Source organism: Chroicocephalus ridibundus, chromosome 1 (genome assembly GCF_963924245.1).
Source record: "Chroicocephalus ridibundus chromosome 1, bChrRid1.1, whole genome shotgun sequence".
Taxonomy (NCBI): domain Eukaryota; kingdom Metazoa; phylum Chordata; class Aves; order Charadriiformes; family Laridae; genus Chroicocephalus; species Chroicocephalus ridibundus.
The window spans coordinates 15,331,087-15,344,313 of record NC_086284.1 but is presented as its reverse complement, the minus strand read 5'-3'; the positions used below and the strand labels follow the sequence as shown (position 1 = coordinate 15,344,313).

At 49.3% G+C, this 13,227-nt stretch overlaps 1 protein-coding gene across 1 annotated transcript in view; it reads left to right on the top strand.

The window, feature by feature from the left end:
• MAML2 (mastermind like transcriptional coactivator 2) overlaps positions 1-13,227 on the top strand; it is a 222,566-nt gene that overhangs the window by 513 nt on the left and 208,826 nt on the right. The window contains exons 2-3 of the mRNA XM_063329733.1: positions 42-848; positions 1,024-2,754. Of these exons, the coding sequence (XP_063185803.1) occupies positions 2,353-2,754 (402 nt within the window). The 5' untranslated portion in view covers positions 42-848; positions 1,024-2,352. The remainder of the gene's footprint in view (positions 1-41; positions 849-1,023; positions 2,755-13,227) is intronic.

Below are 13,227 nucleotides of genomic sequence, written 5' to 3'. Positions count from 1 at the left end.
CAGCACTGTGTATCTTTTATGTATTTTGGGTGAATTTCCAGGAATGCGTCATTTCATCACTGGCATTCAAAGTATTTATGTGCATGACCTTGGAAGGAGATAAAACCACCTGAGAGGGTTATCATTAGTTCCTCCTCATCCTCAGCTTAATGCTCCCGGTATGTTGTGATGAAATTTGTGTATTTTTCTGACTGGACCCCGCTGCAGAACTAAATGAGATGATGTATTAGGGGCTGTACAGCCCCAAAAGACCTTCAAGGTTTTCCATCAGGGATGTGTCTCTGCACGCTTGGGGGGCATATTTATTCCCAAAGAAGTATTTGTGAATTTGAATAATACAGCCACGGTAGCACAACAGCGTATTGCTTTAATAAAGCCTACCAGCTCCCAGCTATTTCTGCATCCTCCTTCACAGCTCACCTACAGCAACACGCAGAACCTGGCGGCTGCCAGCTGCAGCGAGGCCAGTACCAGGGGCCAGATCTCGCAGTTGGCCGCCCCTGCTCCAAACAGAGGAGTCGGGAGAGAGGAGTACCAAGGCGGTGGCTTTCCCGGGGAAGAACCCAAGTGCAGGGACTACGTGACTTGCCCCGGACACCGCAGAAGCTCATGTCAGAGCCCAGAGCTCCCACATCCCAAGCCTGACCTCGTGTCACGCCCTCGCCCCGTGCATGAGAGCGCTCTGGAAGACGCCGCTTGTTTTTCTCCCGTCTGTTCCAGAGAAATCCAGCTGGTAGAGGAGCGCGGCGCCGTGATTTATTTGAGAACTCCCTCGTACTCGCCCGAAGGTCTCGCCGCTGGGGGAGGAGGGAGAGCGGGAGGCTGCGCTGCTCGAGCCCGGCACCCAGGTACGGAGCGAGGAGGGGAAAGGGGATTTCCTTGGCTTCCTCCCATGCAAATACCTCCCGCCGAGCAGCGGCGGCGGCGGCCCGACTCCCTTCCGCGGCCGCTGGGAGGCTCCGCGCCTCGCCCCGGCCTCCCCGGCGCCGCGTCCCCGCTGACACCCGCCTCCCGCCCCCGCAGCGCCCCGCACCCGCGGACCCGCTCCGCACCGCACCGCACGGAGGGGCAACGGGCAGCGCGGGCACCCGGCGGCGGCAGCAGCAGCGCCCGGCGGAGGCAGCGCCGATAACCCACCGGCAACCACCCACCCCAGGCGGGTCGGGGATGGAATATACAAAAACACAAAGGAAAAGTGGCTGGACTGTTCTGGGTGCAAAATGCTGGAAGTTTGTAAGTGCAACTCTCCGTTTGTAATTACTGTCTGAAGAGGGGCTGGCTTTTTTTTTTTGCTTTTTTTTTTTTTCCCCCCCCGTGCTTTTCTTGAAACTGTACTTGAAACTATTCAATATCTGGGAGTTATAAGGGAAAGTACGCGAGAGGAGTTCTTTGCCTGGGTTCGTAGCTTGCTGCTTTATTACTAAGGGGGGAAATAAGCACTGAAGGCAGTACGGATTTTATCCAGTGGCTGGATTAACTGAAGGCGAAGCGTGGTCTGGAAGTCCACTGACTGACATTGTTCCGGACCGGGGGATCCGTCTCTCGTATTTTTAGAGGAACTACAATTTAGCGGCAGTCGGACACAGTAATAAACCGAAGAGCGGCTAGCAAAGAGCGGGCGAGAGAAACGAGAAAGCACAAAGACTAAACTAACCCGAGCCTCCTCCTCCTCCTTCCCCGGCTCTTTATTCGCACATTTACTAAAGACTTTTTTTTCTAAAAAAAAAAACCAACAAACCCCACTCCGCCAAATTTTTGGTCCGCCGGGGGGCTTCTCCGTGCCGCCGAGCACGGCAATGCCTTGAATTTCCACTTCAAGGAATAACCCCCCCGCCCCGCTCCCCCGAAATAAAATAAAATCAATAAACCTGCCAAGTCTCACTCATTCCCGAGGGAGATCTCCTTCATCCAGGGATTCCTTTCGGAGGCAGAGGCTCGCTTTATTATTTTTTTTTTCCGCCCTCCTCCCCCGGCGGAGCCCCCCGTGTGTCCGTCCCGTCCCCCCCCCGCGTCCCACCTCCCCGGGCGCCCTTTCCGCCCCCGCGGAGCCCCTCGGCGGGGGCTGCCCGGCCCCGACCCCCGGCCGATGCTGGCACAACCGTAGCGGCCGCCGGACGCCCTCGTCCCACCCCCGATCTGTCAAAGCCCCCGCGGGGCCGTCACCGCCCGGGGGGCCGGGTGGGGGTGGGCTGGGGGCGCGGGGCTGACCGCCCTCCGCCCCGCCGCCAGCCCCCGGGCTCGGGCTCCCGCCGCTGCCCCCGCCTCCCCCCCCCTCTCTTCCCCCCCCCCCCCCCACCCTCCATGCGGCAGTGAGGACCGACCCATCCGGAGGGCCAGGACCGGCAGCCAGCGATGGGCGACACGGCTCCCCCCCAGGCCGCGGGGCTGGGGGCCGGGCTGCTGGGGGGGGGCCCGGCGGCGCCCCGGGTGCACAGCGCCATCGTGGAGCGGCTGCGGGCCCGCATCGCCGTCTGCCGCCAGCACCACCTCAGCTGCGAGGGCCGCTACGAGCGCGGCCGCGCCGAGAGCTCCGACCGCGAGCGGGAGAGCACCTTGCAGCTCCTCCACCTGGTGCAGCAGGGGCAGGGAGCCCGCAAGGCCGCCAAGCACCCCAAGGCGGCGGCGGCGGCGGCCACCGGCGGCGGATCGACCGCCGCCGCCGCGCCCCCGGACTACCACCAGCACCTCCTCAGCAACGGCGGCATCAACGGGGAGCAGCCGGCGGGGGAGCAGCGCGCCTCGGCCCTCCTGGCGGTGAGTCACAGCGCCCCCTGCCGGCGGGGAGGGGCGGCCACGCGCGGCTGTGAGGAGGAGTCGAGTCCCGTCCCGTTCCCGCTCCCCTCAGCGCCAGGCGCGAAGGCGGGGTCGGCGCCCAGGCCCGGGCCCGTCCTCACCCGAGGGGTGGTTTCTGGGTGTCGGTGGCGGCCCGGCTCGGTCTGCAGCGCCTTGTGTCCCCCGCCATGGTCCCTACCGGGTGCTGGGCCCCGCCGTGGCGTCGAGGGTGTGAGGAGCGGTGGGGCGGGTCTGCCAGGCTCGGAGCTGGGGAGCTGAGGGACTTGTCCTCCTCGAAGGGATTTTGGGGCTGCTTGGGGTTTGTTGGTTGTTTTTTTAAACTAGGTTGTGGTCCTAAAAATGCCTCACGTGCCACTCCGCCAAGGCAGTGAGCATCTCTGAGGAGGCAAACGCTGCCGGCGCATCCCCAAGCCGGGGTGGAAGTGGCACTAAAGTATTGCCCACGTGAAAAATTAGCACCACCACCACCCCCCGCCGCCCCTTTTTATCCTGTTTGTCAGGGCTTCGTTTTCACTGGAGGCAGAAGTTGGCTGCCGCGTCCCTCGGCGTCGGCCGATGCTCCATGCAGGAGGCAGTGCCCAGAAAGGAGAGGCCGTGCGTGGGGCTTGGCCACGTTCCACAGCCACCGGCCGGCCCCCGCAGAAGCAGCCCCAGCCGCGTCCCACCGACCGACGGCGTCTCACGCCCGGTGCCCCCAGCACCAGCCCCACCAGAAAGGGATGGTTACGATCACCCGGTGCGTTTCGTGCAGCAGAGTTACAAGAGTTTTCCAGGCGCTGCCGCTTTGTAAATGATATGTTGACCTTTTTCAACTGGAAATTGCTCGGAACATGTCAAGGAGGTGAAGCCTTGTCTCCTGTTACTTTATTACGAGCAGTCCGTACACCATGCTTTCGAAGGCGTATGCTGCCCTGTGCCGCTTTCCAACTCTTAGTTCTCGACACACATGCGAAATATTAAGAGGAGTGACTGCGTCCTGATAGGCCCGTGGCTGCTATTCGAACGGCTGAAAACAGATCGCTCCCTCCGCTCCAGACATCAAACCTATCTTTCTTTAGTGCCTGACGTATGCTAAAACGGGACCTTTGTGGTTGTTTCTCCCTTCTCACCTGGGAGTTCGCCACGGTGCGTGGATCGACGTTTGGGGCTGCGTTAGTCAGCATCATTCGTGAGAGTGATGATGTAAGCGTTAATGCGATAACATTGTGTCCGAGGAGAGTTTAGGCGCTTCGACCTGACTCAGTGTTCAGATTAAATCTCCCCACATTCCTCGTCACAATCAAGAAAGCCATTATCTTATTTTTCCAGCGTGTATTAATGAAATGCTTTGCACTTGTCTTATGGGAAAAAAAAAAAAAAAAGAAAGGCTTTTGCCTAATAATCTGCGTCCCAGAAAAATCCACTTTCTGAAATCGGGGAACAGGCCTGTGTGGTGTTTTTTTTTTTTTTGCTTTCAGGTTTTTTTTACTAGTTGTTACTATTATTATGAAATAGCTGGAGGCAGCTGTTTGAAAGTGCTAAATGAAACAACTCCAAAGCAAATATTGAAAGATTTTCATCTTTCAAATGCAGAGAGGTTGTCCTTGTTTCTGAAGTACCGCTAAAGATTGTTAACCTGCTCTTTGCTGGGGAATGCCATGCATGGCCCTCGCTCCACGTTGCGTGTTGCGTCACCTCCCAGATAACTCCGCATGTATGTGTCTTTGAGAAGGGAGAGGTCTGAACCAAGTCCCCCTTGTTTTTGCATGCTAGCATTCGGTGGCGTTCGGTAATGCTGCTGACAAGGTACGTGACTTCACTGAGCCTGACGTTTGGGGCCCTGAACCATGTTTTGACACTGAAGAAATGCTGGCTCATGAAGCAGTATTGTTGTAATGGTATCACTGCACATCGCTGATCCTCCCACTCTGTGCTTGACACAGACATTCTTCATGTGCTGCTCTGGTAGGGCTGTCTAATTAAGGAACAGAGAAAGGCATTGGTTCAAAGTCACGTCTCTGTGTCACGGAGGCACATGTTCCACTTACCAAGAGCTCCTTAGAACGTTGTTGCAAATATTAAAAAGGAAAAGCAAACCCCAGGGTGTCTGAGTGGGATGAATTCAAGCAGACGAGGGTAATGCACCAGGTAGCAGGGCATTGTGCTCTTGTTCTTGAGAATTCAGAGGGCAGGAATGGGCCAGGAAATAATGGGGGTCTTGCTTTCGCTCTGGCCATAGCTGGAGGAGGAATGTGCTCTACCAGTTATTCCAAGGGTACTTGAAAGAGGAAGTTACAAGGCAGACTAAGCCTGGTACCCTGTGCATTACAAAGGGTGGAGAAGAGAACCGTCTCTAAGGCAGCAGAATTCATGCTTTATGGTGTGTTTCCCAAGAGGAAATCCAGTGGAAGCCTTATTTGCACAGATGGTTATTCCTTGAATTGCAGCCCTTTTGCTTGAAGCAGATCGTAGATCTGAGGTGCACAGGGTCCCTGGAACAAGGCGCGCCTCTGAGCTTCTTCTGTGGCGGGTACAGCTCTGGCACAGGGAAGCACAAGACAAGAGCGTTCGTGCGAGTCTCACACTGAGCATGTGACATTGGACACATCTCTGACTCCACTGGGGGACTGTAAAGCTCCACTTGCCTTGCTGTAGGTTCACCAGTTAAAAAAAAGCTGCACACAGATAAGCGCAAAGGTAGTCATAACTCTCTTTGGGGAGCTCCGTCTATCAGGACGGTCTTTGTTCTGAAAAACAAGATTGTCCCCATGCTTCCTCTCCTGAAAATAGCTGGGTTGTTTCCTTTGCTTTGCAGGTCCCACCGCTCTCGTTACAAGTGCTCCTGCCATGTTTAGTGGCACTGGATGGGTCGTTTACACAGTTGGACTCAAGAGTAAATATTTGACACTCGATAACATTTGAAACGGCATTCACTTGAACATATCAAAGAGCTTGAAGTGATTATCTGACATTGTTGATACTATTATTTGATGATTATCTTTTCCCAATGGACATTTTAAAACCAGCAGAAGGGAGAGCTTTTAGTGAGGTTTGGTTTGGGCTCAATTTGGCAGTGTTACTTTGATTTTTGAGAAGCCATCTTTGGCAGCAGCATTTTCTAATTGGAGAGTGGAGAGCAGATGTTTTAGCTGGACCAATGGATGTGGGTGCATGTCAAGGAGAAATTTATTCTTCGGGACAGAGCTAGGAAAGCTTTTGTACTTTCTGCCTCCCTGCATTTCCCAACAGTTGACATTTGTTTATTTATATGGTGGTGTTATTTTTCATGGTGCAGAGTGGAACAGATATTTCTTTTATACATACATCTATATGTATGTATATGCCCTCCAGCACTTAGCTGTTTATATTATTTATGTTACATATAAACAGTTAGCTCTGGAGGGCATTCCTCAGTGGCTTAAGCATTGAACTGGTAATACCAAAGTTCTTGCACCGCAGTTTCAAATCTCCGGCGGCTGATTCATTCCTTCGTTCTTCTGACATAGGCTGAGCACTGTTCATTTTGCTCTGTGCAAGCCCAGAACTCTGTTTCACAGGCATTATTGTATTTTTCTGGTCAGGTTCTATCATTGCAGCCATTACACCGGTGGCTCTGAGTGTGTTAAGCAATGTTTGTCATCAGTCACAGGTGACTTGTTCTACTTTCACTCATCTTGAAGTTGCGCTGAATTTAACATTATAAGGATTAATTAAAAATATTAATTAAATATATTAATATTTTCTGTACTCCAAAGAGGGACTGTGAAAGTGGCCTGCTCCCCAGAGGAAATGGCCTCAAGATGCGCCAAGGGAGGTTTACATTAGATATTAGGAACAAATTTTACACTGAAAGGGTTATCAAACACTGGAACGGGCTGCTCGGGGAAGTGGTAGAATTGTCATCCCTGGAGGTACTTAAAAGATGGATAGACGTAGTGCTTAGGGACGTGGTTTAGTGATGGTTTTTGTCAGTGTTAGGTTGGTGGTTGGACTCGATAATCTGAAAGGTCCCTTCCAACACAGACAGTTCTATGATTCTGTGATTCTATGTAGTCTGCAAGCAGGTGAAGAAGAAAAGGGAAAACAGTACCATAAAGATGATGTAGCCAAGGAAGAGGAGAATGGTCTAATTCCTCCTGCTCCCTTAAATTCTTGTCAACGGCAGTACAAATCTGGAAGAGTCAATGAGTTTGTCCCAGTTCCCTGAGGAACTCAATGGAAGACAGCGTTGTCTGACTGGTGCCAAGAGCCAAGTTTGGCTTGTAAAACCTCAATTTAGGCAGCTATTTTATGTGGAGATCCTTTCCATGATCCTGGAGGTCCTGATTTTTGTTTCCTGACTTTTTTTTTATGATGCAGTGTGCTTGCTCCCCTGTGCTTGCATTAAAAATCCTGAAGTATTTTAAAAGGAAGGATTGTGCTCTGGTATCTTTGGTCCAAGTACACACTTCCTGATTCTCCCAAGCTCTTTGCTTTGTTTGCTAGTTGGCTGCCAGGGTACCCTGCAGTTGCATTTTCTGGTTCTGAACGTAGGTAACTTTTGGAAGTGCTGTGAAGCGAACAGTATAAGGTGACCAGCTATGGGGTGAAGTGACATTATGGTGCAGGTGGATTAAAGCACAAACCATTCTGTGAAGCTGGAGTTTGGCACCAGAGCAATGTAATGTTCGGTTTGTGAGATGATGGACCACTGTCTGCTCCTTGTGCTTCTGCAGGAGCAAAGCTGTGCTCTGATAAAGATAATTTATGTGGTCCGGTCAGGTAGAATGAATGTCACATTGCCTTTGTGGCTAGAAACTTTGATCTGCTCTCATGGGCCCTCTGGCCTGCTGGGAGCCACTTGGTTAGGATGGACATGGGTGCCATTTAAAATCTTTGTTCCCCTTGGCTGTGAGAACATTCTCTGAACCAAAATCAAGAAGAGCCCCTGGAAGTTGCATAACTGTTATATTTAATGAAAAGTTTAGCAAGTGAATTTGTTAAACGTATGTTAGTGTAGGAGCCTTTTCAGTCCTAGCTCTCCCATCAAATCACTTGCCTCCTTTGAAGTTTTCTAAGCTTTGAATACATTTAATGAAAGTCTCCTCCGTTCTGAAACTGTTTAACAGACTGTTTCCACCACCAGAGTTTCGCTGTAGGTAGCGAGCAGAGGAACAGTTTGTCTGCCTGGACTTGACATGCTTTCCGAGGCCAACCCATGGGCTCCTTAGCTTCCCTGACTATTACAGCATGTCTTCTGACAGAGCCCTCACACCCCCTGCGGTACTCAAATTGCATCTCTTGTGTGAAGCACCACAACAAAGGAGAGCGATATGCAGCTTGTGTTTCTTATGCGCTGAGAAGTGTGACTCCAGCAAAAATGCTAGCCACTCTGTGGGGAAATCTGAACCTTAGAAAGGTACATCTGAGTCAGAGAAGCTGCTTGCCGAAACTTTGACTTATCTCACTATTATTACTTCTCCCCTTGCAAAGAACACTGCCCGCAGAAGGTGTGTGTGGGGTTCGGTTAGCTTGCAGTGACCAAAAAAACCCCAGCAACTAGGTTAGTCGGTTAGCAGGTTGAGAAAGGCCGTAACATGCCTCTCTTCCTCTTCCTAACTGCTGTCAACGGTCCTTTCTACCAAGATATCATCTTCGGAATCCAATTGTTGTCTGCCTTTCTTATCGAGTATGTTGGCTTTTACTGGAAAAGAAGGGCTCCATCCTGGTCCCTTTGACAACTTTGGGAAGGGTAGTACCTCCACTGCTCCATTTATATTGCACCTCCTATGTGGTGTCGGAGAAGCTGGAAGCTGGCAAGCTGCTCCAGCTAACAAAGCCCTGGCATAGGTGTGCTAGCTCTGCCAGCAAGCATCTCTGTGACCTTGCACGTGTCCCCCTGTTGTGCCACTATTTCCCTTCTATGCTTGAGCTCTTCAAGCAGCAGCGTCTCACTGCCTAGCACATGGGACCCTGGTCTCCGCTGAGGGCGCAAGTCTACATGATAATGACCTGACACCGTCACTTCCATGGAGTTCAGGAAGGTGATTAAAGAAACCACGAGGCAACACTTCAGAGGGCACACAATCAGCTCCATGGTATGGAAGAGTTTCAGCCACCTGGCTGCTCCAGAGAGAAGAGGAGGAACAAGGTCTTTGCTCTTTGGCCTCTCTCTGGTGTCTGCATGTCAGCATTCCCCTGTACAACCTCCCAGGCATGTCCCCAGTACAGCTTCCCAGCAGCAGTAAGGTGAAGCTGATGGAATTCATAGCAGGTTGGTGTTTTCCACAAATCTGAATCAGTGGCTGTAAACCTGAAAAGGATCTTAACCATATCATGCTGCTACAGTTTGGAACAGCTTTGAGCAGTGAAAGAGGTAGTGGCCTTGACTGCAGAAAAGAAGGACTTGGTGCCAAGTGAGATTTGGATCACTTTTTCAACTTAACAGTATTAAAAGACAGAGTTTTTCAGGGTTTTGGGGTTTTTTTGTTGGTTTTTTTTAGGTGAAAGCATAAACTATTTATGCCAGGGATTTCCCATGAAAAACTTCCTATAGCCACTTGAAAGCCAACTTGTGAATTTGTCATACTTTGTCAAGTTCTTCCAAAGTATTATTAGATGCAGGTAATCAATCCATAACTGTACCAAAGTGTCAACACCAATACCTAACACAAAATACCTGCAACTCTCAAAGAACAGGTATTAGGTGAGCACGCTGTAAACTAAAAACTCAGTGTTTCTACTCTGGCTATAGGATCTATTTAACAGATTGCTTCTGTTATTTCACTTCCGTAAACCTCAGTTTCTTCTATGAAAAATACTATTTATCACCTCTGTGAAGTGCATTGAGATCTGATGGTGAGTTTTATGGCTTAGAAGCCGAATTCATTATTGATGGAGCCTAAGACAGGATATTTGAACGTTTGCTTTGGCAAAGCTGCAGGCAATGTGTATGAGTTGGATGGATTCTTCTTATTTGACTTCTGTGTTTTGAGCCTTTGAGGTGCACTCAGATCACCTTTTCAGCCTTTGACCCACAGGTATGAGTACTGGAAATACAAACCCAAATGAGTCTTTTACATAATCGCATGACTCCCAAAGCTGGGGGTTTTGTGGCATCACGTTGCTAAGCTTCACAGTAAAAGTGCAAGATGTGGCAGTGCCCCTTCTTTTTAGGAGAGAAAAGCATTCCCAACATTTAATTCATAATCGTAAATGTATGCTTCATATTTTATTGCTTTACTTGCTCTTGATTCTGCATCAGTTTGTACTCAAATTAGTCTCCCAATTAAGTTGGGTGTGTCCAAGCACTCATGTACTTGATGCTCCAGCAAACTGGGAACAAAGCTGGACTGGAACAGAGAGCATATACGCAAGTCATCCGCTCTCCGTTGAGGCTGCAGCTGCACCCCAGCAGTAGCAGGTGGGAGCCACCTTGTCCTGCACATGTTGCCTCCCATCTGGTAAGATGATACTGTAGTAATGGAGGAAGGTTCATGTCTATGGCTTGGGGTGGGAGGAAGACTCAGAAATATTTCTGAACTGAATGACTTACACGAAATTCCAGCACACTTACTGAAAAAATATAATAATATTTTGTTTTTAATTTGAAAATACCTTATGCCCATGGCTTCACATACAGGCGTTGGCATTTCTCTGAAGAAATTCCTTTTGTTCAGAAATGGCTCCTGTGGCTGTTTTTATCTCTGTCACTCAGTTATCGTTTTGATGGGCTTGCAAACCCAGCTGAATAAAGGTGCAGAGAAATTAGTACCAATTAGAAATCCGCATGAAAGTGCTTCTGACACAGTGAGGAGGCAGATTTTGCAAACCCATTTACCTGCTGCCTGAGCCTGAAGCTAACTGGAAGACCTGGTAAGATCCTGGACTAGCAGACGGAACCCCAAGAAGGTTCATCGTGGCTATTCTGTTTTGAAACAAAACATACTGTTTTGCAAGAGTTGTCCCTGTGGTACCCTGGCTTTATTACAGAGCTCTGCCCGCACCTCCCCAGAGTAGGTGTTACACAAATGCCCAGTGAGCACCGTGCCCTTCCCTGCATACCTTGGGGCCTCAAGAGACAAGATAGACAAAGAATGGAAGGAGGAACAGAAGCACAGAAAGGTCAAGTGTCTTGCCCAAGGTCAAACAGCAGGTCAGTGGCAGAGCTGGGAACGGAGCCCAGATTTCCTGACTCCTAGTCCAGCACTCTATTAATCATCTCTGTGCTTTGTGTTCTGCGGTCTGTTACTGTCCATAGGAAATGTGAGGATGACTTTCCGACAGCTTCAGAGTTACTTCTTAGTTTTGGAAACTATTGATCATCAGCACGCTATTGAGATAAAGAGGTCACGTACTGGACATAAGCACTAGAGGATTCAGAACTAAGTGCTCTAGGTATCGATTTCATTCCAGGACACTGAAACACCATATTTCATAATCCCAAATGTTTCTTCTAAGTCAGATTTGTTATGTCTTTTTTCCCTTACATTGTGTACAAAGTGGTTTGTTTTTACAGAGTTACTCATGACAGTTGAACTCCTACATGGGTGCTTGGCCTATAAATTATTTCTTGCTTCAAAACGAGTTACAACAGTTATTTAGTTAGCAGGGCTTTTCTTCACAGAATTTACCAATGAAACAGTCAGAAAACCAGAGTCAACAGTCCTGAGACACTTGTGATTCTTACTTATTTTCATTCTTTACCCTACGATGTATTCAGTTTTCAAAGCCTTTCAATGGAATTATCTTGATCACAGAGTTAATTACACCTGTGAGATTTTTTTTTCTTCCCAAAAATTTTGACTCAAGGCAAAACTCTGGCTACCGTGGTAATGACTTATCGAGAGTCTCTTGTAAACAATAGTATAATCACTTTCTTATAGTCATGGCAACAGTGTTTAAGCAATGAGCTTACTGAACACAATGTGCACTGTCTCCACTGAATAGCTATTGCAGCGCTGAAGTGTATGCTGCTCATTTTCGGAGGACTCGGGGACATAAATTATTCAGCAAAACAACACTGCTTCAGAAAGCGTCTTTGAAATTGTATTTTGTACTAGCCGAAGAAGGACGCTTATCTGTGCTGACGGGGCTGTGTTTAATTACTGCATGACAATACTCTTTGGGCCAGCTCCGATCCCACTGAATTTAAGGGTGCCTGTCTCAAACCACTTGAGAACTGGCTATGTGTCGGCAGGGTCATGCTTCTCCTGGTAATGTTTTCTGCCATGTGCAATCCCTAATGTGGGGGGCAAAATGGCTCAGGAGGATGCATCCTGCCCATATGCATGGTGTGAGAGGTGGTGACTGGGTGCAGAAGGAGGAATCTGTTTTAATGAACAAGGGGTTCACTCCAGCAGGCCCGATCCCTTCCTGGGCCAAGAGGATCACCTGGATTCCTGTTCAGTGGGTTGGGGAGACAACTGAGAGAGTGGATGGCTTCACAGGAAGTGTCGGAATTGAACCCCAAGACAAGGACTTGCCTCTGGGTTTTCTGTTTATTTTGTTTTTACAGCTCTCTCATTCAAATAACTAGACCTGGAGGAAAGACCTTGTTGGCAACAGTTGTTGTTTTGGGATGAGTCATTCCACCAGATTTCAGAAATGCCACCCCAGTGACAGTTGGCACAAATGCTGCATGGGCTGTTCAGTTTATGTTTTTCACTTTGGAAAATCAGACCATTTATTTAGGGTTCTGTTGCTTTAGAAACCATCTCCAGACACTCCAATTCCTTCCCTTCCCTTCCCTTCCCTTCCCTTCCCTTCCCTTCCCTTCCCTTCCCTTCCCTTCCCTTCCCTTCCCTTCCCTTCCCTTCCCTTCCCTTCCCTTCCCTTCCCCTCTTCCCTCTTTTACCCCCTTTCCCCTCTTTCCTCCCTTTTCCCCCTTTTTCCTCTCCTTCCCCCCCTGCCTTTTTTTTTCCTTTTTCCCCTTTTCCTTACTGCTATGGTATCTCAACATCAGAGCTTCTGAGTCTTAATTCTGATCTGATTGGTCCCTCCTGAAACCACCTATGGGAAGCACTGTGGACATCTTGTGGAACATCAGCCTCATGCAGGATCAAGCTCTTTATCTCTGGTCATTATGCTAGTTTATAGTAAATTATTTTGCTTTCCAGAGAAATGCATTCTCTCTGCTTCTCAAAAAGCTTTTGGTTCGACATCCTTCCAAGATAGATACACTTGGTCCTCAGCATGGGGCTGCTTACCTCTATGGCCCAGTTCCCGGAAACAGTTATACATGTGCTTAATTGTGCACACATGGGTAATCGCACTGAAATCAAGATGTGTAGAATTAAGCACGTCTAGAAGTATTTGCAGGGTTTGGTCTTTGTTCAACAAACAGGCCTCAGCCTGGCTGAAGCCCACTATGTGCTACAAAAAGAAACTGAATTCAAAAGTAAGTAACTTGCGTATTAATTATCATTTGACTTATTTCCTTAAACCAGTTAATTCTGTATTTTTAAAAACTACTCT